The sequence below is a fragment of the Ranitomeya imitator genome, chromosome 7 (assembly GCF_032444005.1).
Source record: "Ranitomeya imitator isolate aRanImi1 chromosome 7, aRanImi1.pri, whole genome shotgun sequence".
Lineage (NCBI taxonomy): Eukaryota > Metazoa > Chordata > Amphibia > Anura > Dendrobatidae > Ranitomeya > Ranitomeya imitator.
Genome location: NC_091288.1, coordinates 189534300 through 189557961, shown reverse-complemented (window position 1 = coordinate 189557961; position 23662 = coordinate 189534300). Strand labels below are relative to the sequence as shown.

The 23662-nt window shown below is 47.1% G+C and overlaps 1 protein-coding gene across 1 annotated transcript in view; it reads right to left on the bottom strand.

Annotated features, from left to right (window-relative positions):
• TRRAP (transformation/transcription domain associated protein) overlaps positions 1-23662 on the bottom strand; it is a 166518-nt gene that overhangs the window by 16176 nt on the left and 126680 nt on the right. The window contains exons 60-66 of the mRNA XM_069734247.1: positions 22010-22110; positions 17928-18129; positions 17203-17367; positions 8276-8366; positions 6521-6720; positions 6070-6331; positions 2890-3115 (exon numbers count right to left, since the gene is read on the bottom strand). Coding sequence (XP_069590348.1) covers positions 2890-3115; positions 6070-6331; positions 6521-6720; positions 8276-8366; positions 17203-17367; positions 17928-18129; positions 22010-22110 — 1247 coding nt within the window. The remainder of the gene's footprint in view (positions 1-2889; positions 3116-6069; positions 6332-6520; positions 6721-8275; positions 8367-17202; positions 17368-17927; positions 18130-22009; positions 22111-23662) is intronic.

Genomic DNA, 23662 nt, shown 5'->3' with positions numbered 1-23662 from the left:
ATGACCCGCTGTTGGTACCCACCCCCATAGGTCCCGCTGCCTCTCCCCTTCATGGGTGCTACTACTGGTAGCCCCCCACAGGTCCCACTGCTGGCACCCCCCACCACAGGTCCCGCTGCTGGTATCCCTCCACACCACAGGTCCCGCTGCTGGTACCCACCCCCATAGGTTCCGCTGCCTCTCCCCTTCACGGGTGCCACTACTGGTAGCCCCCCACAGTTCCCGGCTCCTGGTACCCACCTCCATAGGTCCCACTGCCTCCCCCTTCAAGGGTCCAAATGCTGGTACTCCCCTCCCCACGAGTCCCGCCGCTGGTACACCCCCCCCCCCCCCCCCCCACGACCATGGATCCAGCTGCTGGTACACCTCCCCACCACGGGTCTCCACACTACAGGTCCCACTGCTGGTACCCCTCCCCCCGCCACAGGTCCCATTGCTGTTACACCCCCACCACCACAGGTCCCACTGCTGGTACCACTCCCCCCCCCCCCCCACAGGTCCCGCTGCTGGTACTCCCCCCCACCACAGGTCCCACTGCTGGTACTCCCCCACCACCACAGGTCCCAATGCTGGTACTCCCCCCCCACCACCACAGGTCCCAATGCTGGTACTCCCGCCACCACCACAGGTCCCACTGCTGGTACCACTCCCCCCCCCCACAGGTCCCACTGCTGGTACTCCCCCCCACCACAGGTCCCACTGCTGGTACTCCCCCACCTCCACAGGTCCCACTGCTGGTACTCCCCCACCTCCACAGGTCCCACTGCTGGTACTCCCCCACCTCCACAGGTCCCACTGCTGGTACTCCCCCACCACCACCGGTCCCAATGCTGGTACTCCCCCCACCTCCACAGGTCCCACTGCTGGTACTCCCCCACCTCCACAGGTCCCACTGCTGGTACTCCCCCACCTCCACAGGTCCCACTGCTGGTACTCCCCCACCTCCACAGGTCCCACTGCTGGTACTCCCCCACCACCACCGGTCCCAATGCTGGTACTCCCCCCACCTCCACAGGTCCCACTGCTGGTACTCCCCCACCTCCACAGGTCCCACTGCTGGTACTCCCCCACCACCACCGGTCCCAATGCTGGTACTCCCCCCACCTCCACAGGTCCCACTGCTGGTACTCCCCCACCACCACAGGTCCCAATGCTGGTACTCCCCCCACCTCCACAGGTCCCACTGCTGGTACTCCCCCACCACCACAGGTCCCAATGCTGGTACTCCCCCCACCACCACAGGTCCCAATGCTGGTACTCACCCCACCACAGCTCCCACTGCTGGTATTCCCCCCACCACAGGTACCACTGCTCTTACACCCCCACCACCACAGGTCCCACTTCTGCTACACCCCCACCACCACAGGTCCAACTGCTGTTACACCCCCACCACCACAGGTCCAACTGCTGTTACACCCCCACCTCCACAGGTCCAACTGCTGGTACCCCACACCCCTAAGAATGTGACTAAAATATCCATGCACAACATGGCTCCATTCATTGTCAAATGGGACTGGCCAGAGATAGTGAGCTATCCCATAGATAGTGAATGGAGCAGAGCCCTGCACGCATGGCCATTGCTCTATTCCAGCAGGAACACTTCAAAGCCGCAGCAGCCAGCAGTTATCTTCCCTGTGGATATTTGGTTCCTTCCCAAGTTAGGACAACCCTTTTAATACTGACACTTGTATCACAGGGGGCTTTGTATAACTCCCACTCAGTCCTGACGCTATGATGGTCTGCAAAATAGGTCACTTATAGTCGCATGATCTCATAAACTGGTTTCAATATTGGCCGAGTGACTGAGGTGCACAAGTATGGGTAGCCCTCGAAATTGAAAGTAGGTCTGGTCCGAGATATATATACATCAAGGACATTAGTAGTCTCACAGGGAAGTCCATCTGTAAGGGCTCACCAGGTGTGGTGGATCTGCTCTGGGTGGGCACTTGGACACAAGACGCTGGTGCAGCTTCTAGACAACACGTGGACTCATGGGAACTGGGACTAACTGGAAACTCAGGAGCAGACAGACAGATGGAGTGGAACCCAGCAGGGATGGATGCGAGTACAGCTAATGGGGTAAAACAAATAAGGAACACTAGAGTCTCAATCCCAAGACAAAGGTGTGTCAATGGGCCTCAAATAGATATAGAGAGATAATGTTATTAATCAACCTGGAGTGGAGCACAACAGAGGCAGCCAACCCAGGGGAAGGGAGCAGAGCCCGAAGCACCCGGTCAGGTGTGTGACACCGTCATCACTTCTGTATTACTTTTTCTGCAGTATAAATCCTTAGACAGACAGGGTAGATCACATTAAGTTGTGAATTAGCACTCACAGGTGAAGCAGGCCTTTAAATACAGTAAACAGATCACCTTGTCCCTTCCTAGAGCAATAATCCAACGGGAAGACTGTTTTATGTGTTGTCTAATCAGTATGTGGATCGGTTGGGCCAAGATCGGAGGTGGTTGGCTTTGTAACATTCTGTACATATTTCACGTCCTGGTGAATATAAATCAGTTTTTACTTTATCCCTTTAAACTATTATTGTGACCCAGCCTGCTAGTAGCTGTCAAGGACTTCACTTGGGAGGCCATTAGGTGGCCGTATTCAATTTTTCTTTGTATTCTAGCATTTTACTAGAAAGGACAACGTCCCAGAACTGTCATAGCAACGAGAGAAATGAGAAGACATTTCCAGAACAATCAGGAAGCAAGGTAACGCTAAGAGTGCCACCCAAAATGGCAGCGTTAATAAACAATTCATCACGCTCTGACAGCTGGAAGGTCACAAAGTTGCAAGCAAAACTTGCTTCAAAGACATCATCAAACCATTGACCTGCGGCGCGCTGGACGTGTTCTCACTACTCGGAGGTGTTGTCCATTTTACCTGGCAATCTTGATGTAATAATGCGTCGGTTTTGGCATGAGGAACTCCCCGGGAATCTCCACTTCTGCTGTCTGGGCCGAGAAATTACTGAGGAATCGGCACTTCTCCTCGATAAGGAAGAACTTGGGCAGCTGCTTTGTTTTGGCTTCTAGGATCTTGATCCACTTCTTAAGTTTGGAGATGAGATTATGCAGCTTCATGGAGCCTGGGACACTGAAGTCAAAATCTAAAAAAACAAAACAAAAGAGAAGAAATGAGTGACAGCCGTCGATCTCCAAACCCCAGAACCTATGGACTCAATGGAGGAGAGGAGAAGATGCAACCATTGGGCGACCCGTAGAGGTCTACATGCTGTCATCCCTTTGATCGCCCAGGGCCTTGTACAATTTCAGAGGGATCAGCCAACTCTTTGAAGTGTATGGGATCATCCTGATAGATGATGGCAGGGAGATGAGGATCGGGCGGTCTGATCATAAATGACTGATCTTTTTGCTCTGTAGGCAGGGCTGTGGAGTCCTCCGACTGACTCCTCAATTTCCATGACTCCACCAAAATGGCTCCGACTCCATGACTCCGACTCAGCCAGACAGGGCTGTGGAGTCGGTAAGCCAAAACTCCGACTCCTTAATTTCCATGACACCGACTCAGACTCCACCAAAAATGGGCTCCGACTCCACAGCTCTGCCAGGGCTGTGGAGTCGGTAAGCCAAACCTCCGACTTTGACTCCTCAATTTCCATGACACCGACTCAGACTCCACCAAAATGGCTCCGACTCAGCCAGAGAGGGCTGTGGAGTCGGTAAGCCAAAACTCCGACTCCTTAATTTCCATGACACAGACTCCACCAAAATGGCTCCAACCCTGTCTGTAGACAGATAAGCCGATCCCAGGAGAGTCTGCCGGCGGCAGCTTACCACTCTCTGCCCATAGAGAATACCTGGCCGACCATTCATGTGCTTTAGGGAGTGACAGCAGTCCGCTGAGAGATCGGCCAACAGACGTATGGGTTACTCTCATCATCATAAATGGAGAAAATTGCAAAAACAAAGCAACTGAGAATCACAACAATCCTGAACCTTACGCAGTAATGATCCAATGAACTTAAATGATGGTATTTATCACTTACCAATTTTAAAGGGAATCGGTCACCATTTTGTTTTAATGTAATCTAAGAGTAGAATGATGTAGGTGCAGAGACCCTGATTCCAACGATGCGTCACTTACTGGGCTGCTTGCTGCAGTTTTGATAAAATCCATGTTTTCTTTGCTGGAGATCTTCCAGTTCTTAGAATGCAGCGCTCTGAATAACCCCGCCCACACTACTGATTGGCTGCCAAACAGAGGTGGGGGCGTGGCTACACAAAGCAGGACTACATGGCATGAGACAACCAGTCCTGTAGTGATAATCTCCTGCTGATAAAACACTAATTTCATGAAAACTACATCAAAGTAAGTGACATCGCTGGAATGAGGGGATCGGTCCCTACTCGGATTACACGGCAAAAGGCTGCTGCCAGATTCCCTTTAATGATGCAATCAGTATGTACAGAAGTAGAAGGCGGCTGTAATGCAGCACATATCGGAGTACGTTTTATTAGGTAGGCTGCATACTGCTCATTAAACCAGACCAGCAGCGGACTGAATTAAAGCGGACTATTAAGAAGAAAAACATCTGCCGCGATATATCCTCAGGAGGGATCCGAGTCCCTGGTGCATGAGATGTGCCCATTCGTCAGCTTTCCTCCGCTCCCACTAGTCAGGAAATCGCGTACAATATACAGATATAAATAGATCTTTAAAGGTTAATCAAGCACGTCTTCCTCCAAAGGGGCTTTGCTTTTCCAAAAAAACACTATATTACCGGAAGCGACGCAGACCCATTAAACAGAAGGAAGGCAACACTGCAGAGCATTAACCGCAATTGAATTTCTGAGAGTGTGCAAACAATCGCTGGGACTCGAAGAAGAGCGCGTCGCCGCCTTTTAGCCTGCTGGCCTTCATCCATTAAATTTAATCACATGGTTCACGTCTTCCATTATCTACTGTCATGCAACTGTTGTGCCACACAGTCTGCATCATGGAAGACTTAATGGGCTTCAGATATGTAGGTCGTAGTTAACGCTGGAAGCCACTTTAAAAGTGAATCCCAGCAGCCAATTTCCATATCGCAGTGGCTTTACAATGCTGGAGAAATCAGCATGCCACCAGACTGCCTGCAAGTCACAGAATTAAAGGGGAATTCTCCTTTAAAAAGGTGCCAAAACTGATGTCTATGTGCAGCAATATCAGATCAGTGTCAGCTCCGAATAGTCAATGGGTACCTGATATTGTAGGGGAAATGCATTTACTTTAGGGTTGGGGTAGTGAGATTCGTCAGGGAGGAATAAACAAATAGATACTGATCAATGCCTTATTTTCTTTTTTTTTTTTTTTAAAGGGAATGTGTCAGTAGGATCAACCCTCCTAAGTCATCTATATGGGCATGTAGGTCATAAGAAGTTGAATAAAATGACACCTTGATATCTGCGATCCGATGTTTTATTCCAGAGAAATCCATGTTTTTATTAATATGTAAATGAGCTGTTAAGACCTATGGGCGGGACATAGATCTCCCTGAGAATCTGCCTCCACAGGCTTTACCAGTGTTAGGACATATAGAGCAGACTGTCAGTCACACTGGTAACGCCCCCTTTCAATTATAAGCAGCTCTGGAGGCAGACTCTCAGGAAGATCTATGTCTGGCCCATAGATCTTAAAGGCTCATTTACATATTTAAAAAAACCATTAATTTATTGGGTAAAAGACATCGAATCGCAGATATTGAGGTATAATTTTACTCCACTTTTTATGACCTGCATGTCCACATAGATGGCTTAGGAGGGTTGATGCTACTACAGATTTCGTTTAAGAAGACCCCATTACTGAGAAGGCAGAATGGTGAGCCACACAAGTATTTGCTTGGGAAAACTCAAGCCATCCATATTTTACATAGAAAGCCATTTATTCTGCACGGTAGCCTTGAGGTTCCCCTGCGAGAGATGTGTTATATAATAGGATCCATCTGTGGAAAGTCATAGTCCTACTTTCATCATGGACTTACTGATACAGTAGACGAGAGTGGTCCCGGTAAAGTACAAGGCATGAAGGAAAGCAGAATATGAAGCCCTGAGCCTGAATTACCTGTCGTAAACTGGCTTTTCAGCTTCTGGAAGACGGGATCTTGAGCCGTGGCCTGAGCTCTCCGTGCCAACGACTCGGAGGCCGCGCTGGAGAACATGGTCGAGACGTTGGAGACGTTCTCCAAGCCCACGCCGAAGGTGCTGACCAGCTTCTTGACAAAGTTCAGAGTATGAGGGGTGATTTTAGCATCAGAGACCGCCCCACTTTTCTCAAAGGCCACGGAGTAACATTTCGCCAGCCCTTGCTGCAACTGTCTGAGGACCTGAAATTCATTAAAAAAAAAAAAAAAAGTTAAAAAAAGACATAAAATGGGCAAAGCTGTCCCAATACAGACTAAAAAGTGAGGATTAAAAAAAACTAAGCAGAAGCCAGAAAGTGTATCGTAGTCACCTACTGATTGTATTAGGTTTACAGGCATGACCACCAAGTGCACACAGGACCCCTCACTTACCTCTTCATGCCAGTTCTCTCTGAACCAAACCATCTGGTCTACGATGCCTTCCAACGATGACAGCAGGGTGGGATGCAATTCTCTCTGCATGTGCATAATCCGGCTGCACCGCCACATGGGTGCGGTGGCTCTGATGGGTCCTGGGTCAGAGGCAGAATGGGACTGGGTGCCGACGGAGCTTGGTTGGTGCTGTCCAGAGTCTGGGAGAAAGCAAAAAAACAAAACAGCATCATACATATATCCTCAGCTTCCAACAACATATTATCCCAGTAGATTTCTAATTCCATTTATAAATTAGGCTCTGAGGTCTAGAAAACTCACAAGTGGCTACACAGTCCCTTTAATTGGTGGGGAAAAAACAACGATTTTTCTGATCTATTGAGCACATCTACTGCAATATCTATTTATCCCCCAAGGAAGCAACATTTGAAGACGAAACGCGCGTTGGGGTAGGTGGCCGAGGTCTAGGCAGGATGCATCATTATAAAGGGTAAATATTCCCGATGTTATTAACATTACTTTGGACAGGTACGGGGTGCAACAGAAGGGATTTAGAGGCTTTTTGCATGCATACTGTTTTGGTTATTGGATACCTAATGCCAATGTGGCATTGCTGGTATATACTGGCATGTGATATCTTTTTGTTACTGCCCTTGGAAATGGATTACATATCCTCTTTTTCTTCTGTTTGCACACTATTACAAATCCTGACCTTTTCTTCGGCCCATTGTTTACACCTCTGGATTTAGTCACTTTGTGACTAAAACCCAATGCATTACTTTTTTTGTATTTATTAATTAATATTTTTTTGTATATTGTTTATTTAATTGAATCAATAAACTTTAGTGATATTTTAATGGAATGTTTGACTCGGTTTTCTCTTTGTTTTTTCATATTTATTTCTCTAGCAATTTTATAGAACGCCAACATTAACGCAACAAGATAATTTTTTACATCCGTCTATGTTTCAGGATTGACAGCTCCTCAACGTGCCTCCTTCCTGCTGAGATCTCCCGCTGCTCCATACGAGCTGCGGCTGTCAAACCAGGCAGGATGGGCAGAGCTTGGATACAAGCTCTTTTTCTACAGCTCGACTTACTAATTTGTCAGATCGCTGAATAATCCCGACATCCAAATAAGTACACCAGCCTCACCAGGTCTGGGAGGCCCTGCATGCAGATCATAATGTGAAATTTGGCGACAAGTCCACTTTATTACTAACTTTTGTCCTTTTTAACCAAAGATTGGACAGAAATACTGTAGTTCTATGGTAAAGATTCAGAAAAGGATGCAAAATGCGCAAAGTATCGGTTCGGAAAATGGTTGAGATACACAAAAAATTAATTATATTAGAGTGTATGTGGCTCAAACGAAGAAATCTATGGCAAAGTATCGTATGGCTCTTAGTTCTGAACCCATAAAAGACAGCCAGACACTAATCTAAATGCATGAATGGCGGGATCCGATCCATCTTCACTCCGCGGTGGAAGAACAGTCCTGAGACGCATAAGGGGATGCGGAATCAATTTGTGATGTGAAGGAGAAAGCCCGGCCATCTTACATAAAACGCTGTTCATAAGATTCACGAGGAGAAAATAACAAAAAACCTTTAGCCAGACGCAAATTACAATTTTCCAGCCTTTTTGCCATCTTTCCGCTGCGTCAGCAACACAAAAAGGAAGCATGAAATTACCTCCTCTCCCGCTGTAATATATGTGTAAAATCGAGAGATTTGCAGGGATGCCCGAGACTCACCGCTTTTGTAACGCTCCCGCTGCTCGATTTTCAGAGTTAAATACAGAGTCCGGATGGGAAAATACACGGCTTGAGGATAGACTCGCCCGACCTGAGAAAAGAAAACGGGTTCAGACATTATGATCATCTCTTACAAGGGCGAAACATCGTGTTAGAACGAGAAATAGTCTATGAATGCCTATGGAATGCTTGGCTTTAGAAAACACATTTTTTAGTTTTGTACTAATGGAAAGATTCACTTTTAGGAACACTTTTTTCCTTACTTGAATGCGTATATTTTTCGGCTAAAAATAATTTTTGTAAAATTTTTTAACTTCTACAGCCTCTATGTCGCACTGTGCATGGCTGGCTGCAGAATGGGTTAACTGGGAATCCGTCAGTAAGCTCATTCAGACAACAGAGCTTTAAGTCTTATCTGTGTTTTCTGAGCTCCGTTAGCCGATTTATGACCACAGACCACATCGAAGACTATAAAAGCGAGCTTCAAAATTTTTAATGAAAGAATCTCAATTGCAAAAATTATTTATTTTTAACCCCAAATGCATGCCTCTAAAAAAAAAAAGGAAAACAAATATCAGAGTTGGACTGCCCCTTTATGTTATTCTGTTTACAATCTTGGAGCAGAAAGTGGCTACAATGAGCAGCTCTCTTTGGAGGACCCAACACATGTAATGCTTCTATTATCCTGTAGAGGTGCTGTGCTGTAGGCAAATCACTTGCTGCCAGATTACTGTAGACCTATAAAAGGGGTGGAATTGTTTGGTACTTTTATATTCATGGCTCATCTTTAAGCTGGTCATAAAAATCAGATTTTGGGGGTCCGGCACAAACTGCTGAGCTCAGTGATTGGCTGCAGTGGTGATGCAAGCTATCCACATCATGTCACCTTTTAGCCAAAACACAGAAGCTAGAGCAGGGGAGGGAGAGTACTATATCCTATAGTTTTACCTTACTGGAATCATTTGGGGTCCAAAAGTGGAAAAACCCCTTTAAATAGACACCTATGTTTACTTTGAGACTCCATGTCAGAATGGCTGTAGAATCCAAATATCAAAATGAACATTGTAGGATCCATCAATAGATTAAATCTGATGTCCGAGGAGATTCAGTCTCCAGCTACCCAGAATTACGGACGACTGCAGCTTGTACCGAGCATTGTGAGATTGCAGCAGGGAGGAGGGCCACTGAGGTGGTATCAGTCAGGTTAGGTAAATGGAGAATGAGTCTCACTTTCATAAAGACTATTGTAGCCGTTATGACAGATCTTTACAAGTAAATACAACAGCCTCCTCAGGTTTAAGAGATCTATTTAATGAGGTAAACAAGTTGTATCGTGAAAAATCTGGTGAATGGAGCGCTTTAATGATCTTTGCCATCAATACCTTCCCTTCTATGCTCGCAAAAACCTAAAAAGTTTAATTATGAGGTGGCTTTGTGAAATGTGGTGAAAAATCTGTTTAAATACATTTCTTAGACCTGATGAGGCTGCTGTACTTACTCAGAAATGTCAGAATATCTGTTTTAAAACTTCATAGAAATTTTTTTTTTATGCAAACTGGCCGTTTTAATATTAGGCAAAGAAAAAAAAAAAACTTTTCAAAGTAAATCAGTCTGCCTCCCCAGGTCTAAAAGATCTATTTAATAATGTATGAGGATGGTGCAGGGAGAAATGGTGACAAATCTGCTTTAAAAAGGGATACCAGTGCGATATAAATGAGTGGGGATCGATATCAGATGTACTGCTGCGTCTTTGGCCGGTGCGATGACAAAAAAAGCAACAGGGACCGCTTTTAAAAAGACGCCATCCTCAGCACTCCCTCCAAAGACCGCGAGCTGAGGGTCATTATAGAGCGTATAAAACGAAGAAGCAGCAGAATATGATCAGTGCTGCAAGATCTCAGCAAGGTGCGGCACCAAGCAGCACAATGACACCGGCCAGCAAGTCTATGAACCAGGCCACAATTCCCAGTCTACCCAATGGCGCACAATGACAGTGCCCATTACCGAGTAATCTTACTCTACATAATTGCGGCTCGAATGACAAAAGTATCCTCCGCGAAAGCCGAGACCCCTCTACCACGGTGAAATTGCATGCCTGCTTAACGAAGGATTAGTGGATGGAGGGCTTCCTCCGTCGCACATTACGCGCTCCATTACGTTTGGGCACAACGCACTTTACAGCATTTTATTACCAGCCCTGCGATTACATGAGAGCCGGCACGGCTAGGCAACTGGAGGGTTAAGGCGCCTCGTCGGCGCGCTCATGGAGGTGAGCTATCTCGCCGCGGAGCGTTTTGTCAGGAGCGCTATTCTCCTAACAAGGCTTCATAAAATATGCACAAATTGTGTCACTCGTGAGGCAGGACGCGGGAATGTAATTTATAACGAGGACAGGGTTGCCGTGGTAACCGGTCATAAAATGAAAAGGGCAGGATTCTCTTTGCAACTTTTCCGGATTCACCGCGGGGAAGGAAACTAACAGGCGCCATAAAAATGGCAGAATGTGGACGAAAAATTAAAAAAAAAAAGATTGCTACCTAATAGTTTTCTCGTTGTTTTAGATGACTCTTTCCCCACAATGGATACTTGTCCCATAAAAATAAAAATCTGATTTTTGGTGCCACAACTCATTACTAGAATGGGGGTCTGGTGCCCCCCCCATCTGCTTAAAGTTAATTTTGAATGATGGTCAAGCAGGCACCCCTCTTCTCCATTTAAAGAGGTTCTTGTGACTTGCTCCAAAAAATTTAGTTTAACACCTTGTGTAAATCCCTGGAAATCCCACGTCTCTGAATGGTCGAGGCCGCCAGGCCTCGACCAATCAGCAAACGGGCACAGCATCGACGTAGAATCCCGCGTCTCTGATTGGTCGAGGCTGCCAGGCCTCGACCAATCAGCGGCGGGCACAGCGACAATGATGTCATAAAGGACGTAGACATCCCGCGTCTCTGATTGGTCGAGGCCGCCAGGCCTCGACCAATCAGCAACGGGCACAGCGACGATGATGTCATAAAGGACATAGAAATCCCACGTTTCTGATTCAGCGACGGGCACAGTATCGACGTAGATGTCATAATGGTTGCCATGGCGACGATGATGTCATAAAGGTTGCCTCGACCAATCAGCGACGGGCACAATCTGCCGCAAATTCTGGAATCATCATTGTCCATATACTACGGGGACATGCATATTCTAGAATACCCGATGCGTTAGAATCGGGCCACAATCTAGTCTACTATATAATTGTCTAAGGGTCATTTCCGTCTTTCTGTCTGTCTTTCTGTCACGGATATTCATTGGTCGCGGCCTCTGTCATGGAATCCAACTCGCTGATTGGTCGTGGCAAAACGCCCACGACCATTGCCACGACCAATCAGCGACAGCCACAGTCCGGCGGCAATATGGCTGCTCTTTCCTCCCCGCAGTCAGTCAGTGCTCGCTCCATATTCCCCTCCAGTCATCCCTCACACAGGGTTAATGCCAGCGTTACCGGAGCGCGGTGTAACGCACTCCAGTTACGCAGCTATTAACCCTGTGTGACCAACTTTTTACTATTGATGCTGCGTATGCGGTGCGTATGCGGTGCTAAGGATGCTATGCGAAAAGGACCTGCCATGACGTCACGGTCATGTGACCGCGACGTCATCACAGGTCCTGTGTTCACACCAACCCTGGGATCGGAAGCTGCCGCGTGCACCGCACACAGGCGCCAGGACTACAAGGGGCCCTCGGAAGGGGAGTATGTGTTTATTTTTTAACCTGTTACATACGTGGCTGGGCAATATACTACGTGGCTCTGTGCTGTATACTACATGGCTCTGTGCTGTATACTACGTGGCTCTGTGCTGTATACTACGTGGCTCTGTGCTGTATACTACGTGGCTCTGTGCTGTATACTACGTGGCTCTGTGCTGTATACTACGTGGCTCTGTGCTGTATACTACGTGGCTCTGTGCTGTATACTACGTGGCTCTGTGCTGTATACTACGTGGCTCTGTGCTGTATACTACGTGGCTCTGTGCTGTATACTACGTGGCTCTGTGCTGTATACTACGTGGCTCTTTGCTGTATACTACATGGCTCTGTGCTGTATACTACGTGGCTATGTGCTGTATACTACGTGGCTCTGTGCTGTATACTACGTGGCTATGTGCTGTATACTACATGGCTCTGTGCTGTATACTACGTGGCTATGTGCTGTATACTACGTGGCTCTGTGCTGTATACTACGTGGCTCTGTGCTGTATACTACGTGGCTCTGTGCTGTATACTACGTGGCTCTGTGCTGTATACTACGTCACTGGGAAATATACTACGTGGCTGGGAAATATACTATGTGACTGGGCAATATACCACGTAGCTGGGCAATATACTACGTGGGCTGTGCAATATACCACGTAGCTGGGCAATATACTACGTGGCTGTGCAATATACCACGTAGCTGGGAAATATACTACGTGGTTGTGCAATATACCACGTAGCTGGGCAATATACTACGTGGCTCTGTGCTGTATACTACGTGGCTATGTGCTGTATACTACGTGGCTATGTGCTGTATACTACGTGGCTCTGTGCTGTATACTACGTGGCTCTGTGCTGTATACTACGTGGCTCTGTGCTGTATACTACGTGGCTCTGTGCTGTATACTACGTGGCTCTGTGCTGTATACTACGTGGCTCTGTGCTGTATACTACGTCACTGGGAAATATACTACGTGGCTGGGAAATATACTATGTGACTGGGCAATATACCACGTAGCTGGGCAATATACTACGTGGGCTGTGCAATATACCACGTAGCTGGGCAATATACTACGTGGCTGTGCAATATACCACGTAGCTGGGAAATATACTACGTGGTTGTGCAATATACCACGTAGCTGGGCAATATACTACGTGGCTGTGCAATATACTACATGGCTGTGCAATATACTACGTGGCTGTGCAATATACTACGTGGCTGGGTAATATACTACGTGGACATGCGTATTCTAGAATACCCGATGCGTTAGAATCGGGCCACCATCTAGTATTATATATACACACACTACACATTATATATACACACACACACGTATGTACAAACTATATACACACACATGTATGTACACATACACACTATATATGTTATACACACTTATGTGAACACACACACACACACATGTATGTACACATACACACGCCTATGTACACACACGCTGTATATACACACCCATAAAGTAAACACACGCACTATATATGATGTTATACACACGTACGTACACACACACACGTGCATTATACAGACTTTTTATATATATATATATATATATATATATATATATATATATATATATATATATATATATATATATATATATATATATATATATATATATATATATATATATATATATATTGCTTTGCTTTTATAGCGCCATCACATTCCGTAGCGCTTTACAAATATTGTCATCGCTGTCCCCATTGGGGCTCACAATATAAGTTGGACATAAGTATGTCCCGAGTGTGGGAGAAAAACCACACAAACACGGGGAGAACACACAGATGTCGTCCTTGGTGGGATTTGTACCCAGGACCCCAGCGCTGCAGAGCCACCATGCTGCCCGTTATACACACACGTATTTATAGCTACAGATGACAATACGTCAGCACACCATTACCGTACCCTATAATCAGACACACACACACACGTATACATTAACTCAATTGGTTTAATGGAATCAGAGCCCTGATTTCCCAGTCTCCGGTGAGCCGCACAATGCGCAGAACAATTACAGTGAAACATGAGGCAATTTCTGCTCATTTCCATTCACCTTTATGAAATAATTAGCGAGCACTTACATCCAATAATAAGGTATAACCTACAACTTAACTAGATTTACAGCAAAGCACTACTTTAGTAAAGCTACATAAAAATAAAATCTCCGGCCCCCCGGGACTGTCTGCATTACACAGGAGTCAAACAGGGGTCCAAGTAACTGGTCATAAGGGTTTTAAGCCGCTGCCACCGATGACAGCTTATCTGCCTTAAAGGGAGTCTGTCCGCCACTAGAATGAAACACTCCCTTTAAAGTAAAAAATGATGGGGCATGTTGAAATTCATCATGCCCAATCCTTATTCGCATGACATCAGCTCGTGGGAGGGAGAAATGAGACACATCCAAAAAAATTACTGAGCAAGTGCGACTGATGTTCATCTCATGTGCATGGGGGCACCTAGGTCATCAATATCAGACGGCGGGGGGGCGCCACACACTGTTACCAGACCACCAGATATACAAAGTGAATGGAGCCGAAACAGCGCAGCTCCATACACTGTGTAGTGGCCATTCTCAGGTACTGCAGCTCAGCTACTATGGAAAGTAAAAAGGTTCTGAACTGCAGCACATAAGAGTGGCTACTACACAGTGTACAGAGATACAGAGATGGGTAAGGTCATTAATATTTCATTATTTTGTTACCTTCTCCTAATAACCCAGTCACGTCAGACATGCTGGGAAGCTTTGGGCGACCCTGTTAGGATCCAAGTATTACTGACGCCAAGGGAAACGCTGTAGTATCACTGCCCCTGTGCTGGAGAGCAGTGTGATGGTTGTAAGCAGTAAGTCTGTCTACTATCACTGTCCATGTGCCGGAGAGCAGTGCGATGGTTGTAAGCAGTAAGTCTGTCTAGGGTCACTGTCCCTGTGCTGGAGAGCAGTGCGATGGTTGTAAGCAGTAAGTCTGTCTAGTATCACTGTTCCTGTGCTGGAGAGCAGTGCGACGGTTGTAAGCAGTAAGTCTGTCTAGGGTCACTGTCCCTGTGCTGGAGAGCAGTGCGATGGTTGTAAGCAGTAAGTCTGTCTAGGGTCACTGTCCCTGTGCTGGAGAGCAGAGCGATGGTTGTAAGCAGTAAGTCTGTCTAGTATCACTGTTCCTGTCCTGGAGAGCAGTACGATGGTTGTAAGCAGTAAGTCTGTCTAGGGTCACTGTCCCTGTGCTGGAGAGCAGTGCGATGGTTGTAAGCAGTAAGTCTGTCTAGGGTCACTGTCCCTGTGCTGGAGAGCAGTGCGATGGTTGTAAGCAGTAAGTCTGTCTAGTATCAATGTTCCTGTGCTGGAGAGCAGTGTGATGGTTGTAAGCAGTAAGTCTGTCTAGTATCACTGTCCCTGTGCTGGAGAGCAGTGTGATGGTTGTAAGCAGTTGGTCTGTCTAGTATCACTGTCCCTGTGCCGGAGAGCAGTGCGATGGTTGTAAGCAGTAAGTCTGTCTAGTATCACTGTCCCTGTGCCGGAGAGCAGTGTGACGGTTGTAAGCAGTAAGTCTGTCTAGTATCACTATGCCGGAGAGCAGTGTGATGGTTGTAAGCAGTAAGTCTGTCTAGGGTCACTGTCCCTGTGCTGGAGAGCAGTACAATGATTGTAAGCAGTAAGTCTGTCTAGTATCACTGCCCCTGTGCTGGAGAGCAGAGCGATGGTTGTAAGCAGTAAGTCTGTCTAGGGTCACTGTCCCTGTGCTGGAGAGCAGTGCGATGGTTGTAAGCAGTAAGTCTGTCTAGTATCACTGTTCCTGTCCTGGAGAGCAGTACGATGGTTGTAAGCAGTAAGTCTGTCTAGGGTCACTGTCCCTGTGCTGGAGAGCAGTGCGATGGTTGTAAGCAGTAAGTCTGTCTAGGGTCACTGTCCCTGTGCTGGAGAGCAGTGCGATGGTTGTAAGCAGTAAGTCTGTCTAGTATCAATGTTCCTGTGCTGGAGAGCAGTGTGATGGTTGTAAGCAGTAAGTCTGTCTAGTATCACTGTCCCTGTGCTGGAGAGCAGTGTGATGGTTGTAAGCAGTAAGTCTGTCTAGTATCACTGTCCCTGTGCTGGAGAGCAGTGTGATGGTTGTAAGCAGTTGGTCTGTCTAGTATCACTGTCCCTGTGCTGGAGAGCAGTGCGATGGTTGTAAGCAGTAAGTCTGTCTAGTATCACTGTCCCTGTGCTGGAGAGCAGTGCGATGGTTGTAAGCAGTAAGTCTGTCTAGTATCACTGTCCCTGTGCCGGAGAGCAGTGCGATGGTTGTAAGCAGTAAGTCTGTCTAGTATCACTGTCCCTGTGCTGGAGAGCAGTGCGATGGTTGTAAGCAGTAAGTCTGTCTAGTATCACTGTCCCTGTGCCGGAGAGCAGTGTGACGGTTGTAAGCAGTAAGTCTGTCTAGTATCACTATGCCGGAGAGCAGTGTGATGGTTGTAAGCAGTAAGTCTGTCTAGGGTCACTGTCCCTGTGCTGGAGAGCAGTACAATGATTGTAAGCAGTAAGTCTGTCTAGTATCACTGCCCCTGTGCTGGAGAGCAGAGCGATGGTTGTAAGCAGTAAGTCTGTCTAGTATCACTGTCCCTGTGCTGGAGAGCAGTGTGATGGTTGTAAGCAGTAAGTCTGTCTAGTATCACTGTCCCTGTGCTGGAGAGCAGTGTGATGGTTGTAAGCAGTAAGTCTGTCTAGTATCACTGCCCCTGTGCTGGAGAGCAGAACGATGGTTGTAAGCAGTAAGTCTGTCTAGTATCACTGTCCCTGTGCTGGAGAGCAGTGTGATGGTTGTAAGCAGTAAGTCTGTCTAGTATCACTGTCCCTGTGCTGGAGAGCAGTGTGATGGTTGTAAGCAGTAAGTCTGTCTAGTATCACTGCCCCTGTGCTGGAGAGCAGAGCGATGGTTGTAAGCAGTAAGTCTGTCTAGTATCACTGTCCCTGTGCTGGAGAGCAGAGCGATGGTTGTAAGCAGTAAGTCTGTCTAGTATCACTGTCCCTGTGCTGGAGAGCAGTGCGATGGTTGTAAGCAGTAAGTCTGTCTAGTATCACTGTCCCTGTGCTGGAGAGCAGTGCGATGGTTGTAAGCAGTAAGTCTGTCTATCACTGTTCAAATACCTGGATCTTGCTACAATGCTCTATAAATACAAGAACAAGAGCACTTACTTGGCTAATGAGATTCAGAAGAAGTTTCCCTTCCGAGCCAACTAAGCAGGTGAGAAGCTGTGGGATCCAAGCCAACCACTGGATAGGGGGGACCCCAATGCAATATTTGTCTACAGCGTCCGCCAGGGTGTTCTTATCATCATCAAAGCTCAAGAGCCACAAAACCTACAGACAAAAGGTAAAACACATTCACATGTAAGGAGACTCTGAAAGACTGAGATATAGGTTGTTATCACCACAATGTATGGATGATTGAAGACACGAGATTCACACTGGAGCCCCCCGCGGTGGGTGGGAGGCCGGCAACCCCTCAGTGCAGAAGAAAAACTGAAAGGGATGCACTGAGAAAGTGGGAATTTTGTGGGTTTTTGCTATGTCATCTGAGATCAGCATCATGTTGGGGTAGATACCCTGATTCCAGTGATGTGTGACTTACTGGGCTGCTTGGTGCAGTTTTGATCGAATCCTTGTTTTCTCTGCTCTAGATATAGCAGTGTTCAGAATTCAGAGTCGTGTATAACACCGCCCACACCACCGATTGGCTTCTTGCCACAGGAGGCTGCCAATCACGGGTGGGGGCGGGGTTTCACAAATTAGCTGGACTGCCTGGCACATGACACCTAGTCCTGCAGTGATAATCTCCTGCTGATAAAACTCTGATTGTATTTTAAACTACAGCACACAGCCTAATAAGGCACCAAAACGTATGTTGCAGCTAAACTTACTTTGGCTAAATATTTCCTTGACTTGCTCTCATTCTGATGACGGCAAGCATGCAGATAACAGGTAATGGCTGACACCCCGAGGTGCAGCTGACGCTCCTTGACAAAGATGGTTTCCAAGTAGTCGCCCCACATGGCCCAGGCCTTGACAAGAACATCATGCATTTGCACCGCAGCAGAGAAGGCTTTGTTTGCATCTTCCGACCTTGGGGAGGGGGAAAATAAAAAGAAGAAAAAAATCTGTTATGGCCAAAGAGACAACTAAACCATAATTATATAAAATCTGACAAACTTGAAGGATCTTGTTCTATAGAAGAACCCACACCGGATCGCTGGCGGCCCACCGACTCATTTAAAGATCATTACAATGCTGCTTTACTAATTGGCTGCCGACTACACATAGGGCCGGAAATGCTAAGAAGCGCTTTAATGTTCGTTCTGGTCCGTCTGCATTTACATCTGATTAATTGGACCATTATGAGCTCGTTTATGGATCCTGACTAATTATTTCCCCAAATATGTATTTGCATATTTGTTCTCTAAATGAGGAAAGATTATGAGCGGAACGGCGGTAAACAAATACATGGGGGAAATGTACAAATGGATGGTAATACAAGGTTTCAGAATTATTACTCTGAGGTCTGCATCCATCACAGGCGGCTCTCCCTTAATCCCAGTATTATATTCGGGAATTGCACTACGAGCCATTGTATTACCACAACGAGATCAGAGACGTTTCCATCCTGAATGGAAGTGACACCGATAATAAGATAATAAGAGCGGGGGGGCAGGTGTGTGAGAATAACGCTTCTTGTGATCGGCCTGCGGGCGCAGAATACAGGTGTCACGTAAAGGGGTCTGCATCCTTGTAAATGAGGTGGTGGTAATGTGCGGCCCGGTTCATTCCCTGCCGGCTTGTGATCACAATGGCTCCCGCTGCTGCCCGGCCAATTCAGTAAGGTGGGAATGGCAGCATGAGACGGCCCCCAGATCAGCAGCCATTTTCCTGCAGTCCACCGACCGCATAGTAAACCATGTACGTGTGGGGGCCCTGGGCTTTCACAAAGTATCGTCAGAGCCCCCCGCACCACCGAACATCCGCAGCGGCGCGCCGCACATCGGAGCGCTCCCTCATCCCAGCCCGCGGCAACGCTCCACTCCTGCCTCCTCCAGCAGTGACCCTGGGACCCCGCTTCACCGTAGCCAACACCCCAGTAAGCAATAAGATGCATGGATTATAAGCACCACCATCATTTTATTTAAAAAAAAAAAAAGGGTTTTTTTTCCCATTTTTCTCCTTAAAATTTGAGGTGCCTCCTTTAATCCACAAAATACAGTAGTTAACTGGTCCATTCCTGCCCCATAAATTGTAGGCTTTTCTGCCCAGGAGAGGTGACATATCAGGACAGGGACCAAACTTTTGAAGGACGCCTTGACGTGGCAGTTGGGCTCACAATATTGGCCAATCTATGCGCTAAGTATCTTTTTTTTTTTACTGTATTTTTTACAGCAATTGTGCAGATGAATATTTCATATATACATTATATAGCGTTTTTTTCCCTTTTTCCCCCATTTTCTATGGCAGTCAAGCAGTTTCAATGTTCTACAGTAAGCATTCCTGGTAAATCATGGTGCAACCTTTATCGGTTTTCAAGTCCCTTCATTAGCCAGCGTGCAGTGCTCTCGGAAGAGGCGGCATTGCCTCGGGAGGACGTGTCGTGCGTACAAGTGCAGACCACTTATTTTAGAAGGTAATTCTCACCTCCCAGTAGCAGGACCCCCCCGATCAGATTTTTGCCTAGAGGATTTCCAATGGAGGGAAGTTACCCAAATATACAACTTACTATTGGTTGCACTGAAATGTTTCATTTCTGCACTAAAGATGAGCCTTTTCCGCCCCGATATGACCAATACCCCCAGCTATGACTATAATCAATGTTAATTGGGTTCAATTATATCCGTCCAACACATTAAAGGGGTTGTCCGGCCTTAGGTTACAAGTCTGCAGTCACTCCATGAGATAAGGATTCTCCGATGCCGAGAAACAAGGGGCAGGTGACAACAAGCATAGGATTTGCATACATACAGTCACGTGCCAACTAGACGTGCATAGCCTTGTTCAATATAAGTGTACTGAGAGAGGCTGGACACGTCTAGTCGGAATGTGGCCGGAAGTATGCAAATGCGTGACCGCCTGCTCCCGGCGCAGGACAATCCTAACAGTGAATAGTGTGCGTGGTGTGAGGATTCACATAGCGTGACTGCAGACTTATACCCCAAAACCGGACAAACCCTTTAAATAAAGGAACCAGAAGCTGTAAAGGTACAAATAGCAAGCTGTCTGTAAAACTTTATTGCTATTCTGACGGCAGTGGTATAATAGGGCATTGTGGGACACAGGACCATTTTCCTCCCCTCTTCGCTGCTACCAATACTTAAGAAAGCATGATGCATAAGCTAATAACTCCGACTGACAGCAAGTCTATTAAAAAGCTAATTAGCCCTAATATTGCAGAACCAAATTTGTTCCCTGCTTTAGTAAGAAAGCGAAGTCAAGAGAGAAAAAAAAATAATCCACACACAGGCGTAGTATCTTCCAGACTGGTGGAGTACGTGGCCGGGAACGCTATTACTGAGGGAGCTCGCTGATAAATGACTCACTTTATCAACACTTTCTCTCTCTAACCAGATTTGTCACCAGCCCTTCCTTTTCTTTCTCCGCGCCTGAGCGATCTATCACACTGACACCGCTGATGACTTTCTTCATACTTGTGCCGTCACCTTGCTCACATAGTAGGAGGCAGAGAAAGATGTGTGTCCATGGCTGACCTTTATAGAGGACTGGTACATGGGCGAGCGATCTGCTGTATGGTCGGACACACTAGAAAACCAAAAACCCCGGTGTACGGTACGTCTCATCTACTGACACAAGCTTAAAGCCCCCCATACACGTTAGATTATCGTCGTCCGAACCCACCAGTAATGTAGGGTTTGGCAGACAATCTGCTGTGTATGGGGGGGATGATTGTTGGTGTAGATAAGGATCTGGCATGGACGATTTTGGACTACCGATCCTTTTATTCTTTCCGCCACAAGCCACCACCAAAGGGGTCTCGCAAGGGCTCTCACATAGAGAACACAGGAGAGATCAGTAAAGCGAGCGCTCCGGTGTATGAGAGAGTCAGGTGAAATAGCTGCCAGTCCAAGAAAGGTCTACCAGTATGGGGTCTCAGGGGTATGTGCACACGAGACGTACCTGCAGCATTTTTGGACTGTTGCAGTTACGCCAGACGCGTCACCCTTTGAATTCCAAAAATTGAAACGAGCAGCAGAAATTGTGGATTTCAAGTCTCCAACTCTGAAAATTTGCACCGTGCATTGCCGAGACGCACAGGAGACTAGTCAGACAGGTGGTTATATTTCCTAGGGAAAGGCACACGTGGGGGGAGAAGCCACCAGGGACCCAGCCTTATTGATTAGTCTCCAGGGCGGCTCGGTCAATGGCGGCTTCTAAAGTAGATTTTTCTCTGAAACGCCACGACTTTTCAAAGCCAACATATCTGGCAGAAACCATGCAGCCAGTGTCTGATGCACGCTGCCGGTGATTCGAGCAACACATGTCAGCTGTCACGTTCCCTTTAAGTGGCCTACCAATAAAAACAGTTTATTAAAGAAAATGTCTTAATGTATTCTAAATTGAGATATTTTCAGGCCCAAAGCTGCACTAGCGAGACCTTCCGATGCCCTGATTTCTGTCCCGGAGAATGTGTAGACTCAAATCATCATGGACATCAATGGCCAAATACATGGTCTGCTATTCAGGATGGTGATTTGGAAAGGGGAAAGCTGCATCTGACAAAGCCAGAGAGGGCATTTAGTCATCAGAATCTCTCATTAGTGCAGCCTCAGGCTTTAGGACTGCAGCTTTGACTAGTATAATATTGCTTGGGATTATACTCAGTCCCCATCTGTGAGTATTGGAAGGAGAGCGGCTGTTCTGAGTTGGGTTATCCCTCCCCATCGGTCCTCTGCTGCCCAGTTTAATAAGATGTTGGTCATTAGAGAGGAACATGATGGAAACTCACTTGTTAATTTGAGCGAGGAACATTCCCTTTAGAGCGTAAAACTCGGCCGTCATCTCCTTCGTGAAGTATTTCAGGTTGGTGGATTCTATCACCTCCAAACCCTAGAGGAAGGAAAAGCAAAAATCCATGAATTCCAGGCTCAACAATCAAAGGGATTTGAAGATGTCTTTGCCAGAGGGCATCATGCTGGGCACAATACGATAGCTTCTACGCAGCACAAAAACCTCATTTTCTTGATAATTTGCTTTGATTTCCATACGTTACTAGGTCTCCTCTATTCTCCTTGAGGAGACCCAGCTGGTACAAGGTGGCAATGATCCTTAGGAAAAAGTACGGAAATGGAAAAAAAATATTGTGTCTATTGTCCCCTATAGGTAGCTATCCTGCCAGTGTCCTACATACTACTGAGCCTCGAGCAATGACTTAGGAGAAGGCCTACTAGGACCAGGTGGATCAGAACCTGGGGAAGGTTCGGTGCTTGCAATTTCCATCATCAGGCGCTGGAGAGCGGTCTTGTGAATGACCACATGGTGAATTTCGGAAGAAGAACTTTGTTGGCCATAAACAAACATTTGTCATACGTGAAGCATCAGCCGAGCACAACCTAAATCTGCACTTGCAAAGCTCCCTGGAAATATTACCGTGAAATTGGGCAGAGACCTACAGGGAAAGCGCTGCAGCTAATGGGTCCTTGTACAAGGTTATATCAGGCTCGTCCAATTAACGCTTCAGGCTCTTGTAAATGGGTTTATGAGCAATGCTCCCCCACTGGTTCTTCTTGCTCCATCATCTGACCCAGGACGGGCTTACTGTCTACCTCGGGAGCTACTAAACATCGGAGCGGTTTATCCACTTAAACTAATCTGATAATGGTGGGATATTAGAGACGCTTGTGGCGATACTCGCTTCTTCCTTCAGGGACGATCAGGCGCAGGCGACTTCTGCTGGAGTTCAAGATCATTGAATACTTTACAATAAAGTGGCGCTTTACCCATCGTATGAGATAGGACTAGATATCGGCACCTTGCTAATTAAAATGTGATAATGAATATGAAATTACAGCGCTTATTAGAAAGGGGTTGTCTCAAGTCAGATCTTCAGGAGCGCACAGCTTTCCTGCCTCTCTGTTTTCTGCTTGGCAAGAGTGACAGTGCGCTCCTGAAGATTGAAAGTACTGGCTGACAGCATGGCTGATCATAGAGTGAGGGGGAGAGAGAAGGGGGGAAGGTGAGAAAGAGTGGGAGAGAGGGAAAGGAAGGGGAGAGAGGGGGAGAGTGGAGAAAGGGGGAGAGTGGAGAGAGGGGGAGAGTGGAAAGAGGGGGAGAGTGGAGAAAGGGGGAGAGTGGAAGGAGGGGGAGAGTGGAAAGAGGGGGAGAGTGGAAAGAGGGGGAGAGTGGAAAGAGGGGGAGAGTGGAAAGAGGGGGAGAGTGGAAAGAGGGGGAGAGGGGAAAGAGGGGGAGAGGGGAAAGAGGGGGAGAGGGGAAAGAGGGGGAGAGGGGAAAGAGGGGGAGAGGGGAAAGAGGGGGAGAGGGGAAAGAGGGGGAGAGGGGAAAGAGGGGGAGAGGGGAAAGAGGGGGAGAGGGGAAGAGGGGAAAGAGGGGGAGAGGGGAAAGAGGGGGAGAGGGGAAAGAGGGGGAGAGGGGAAAGATTGGG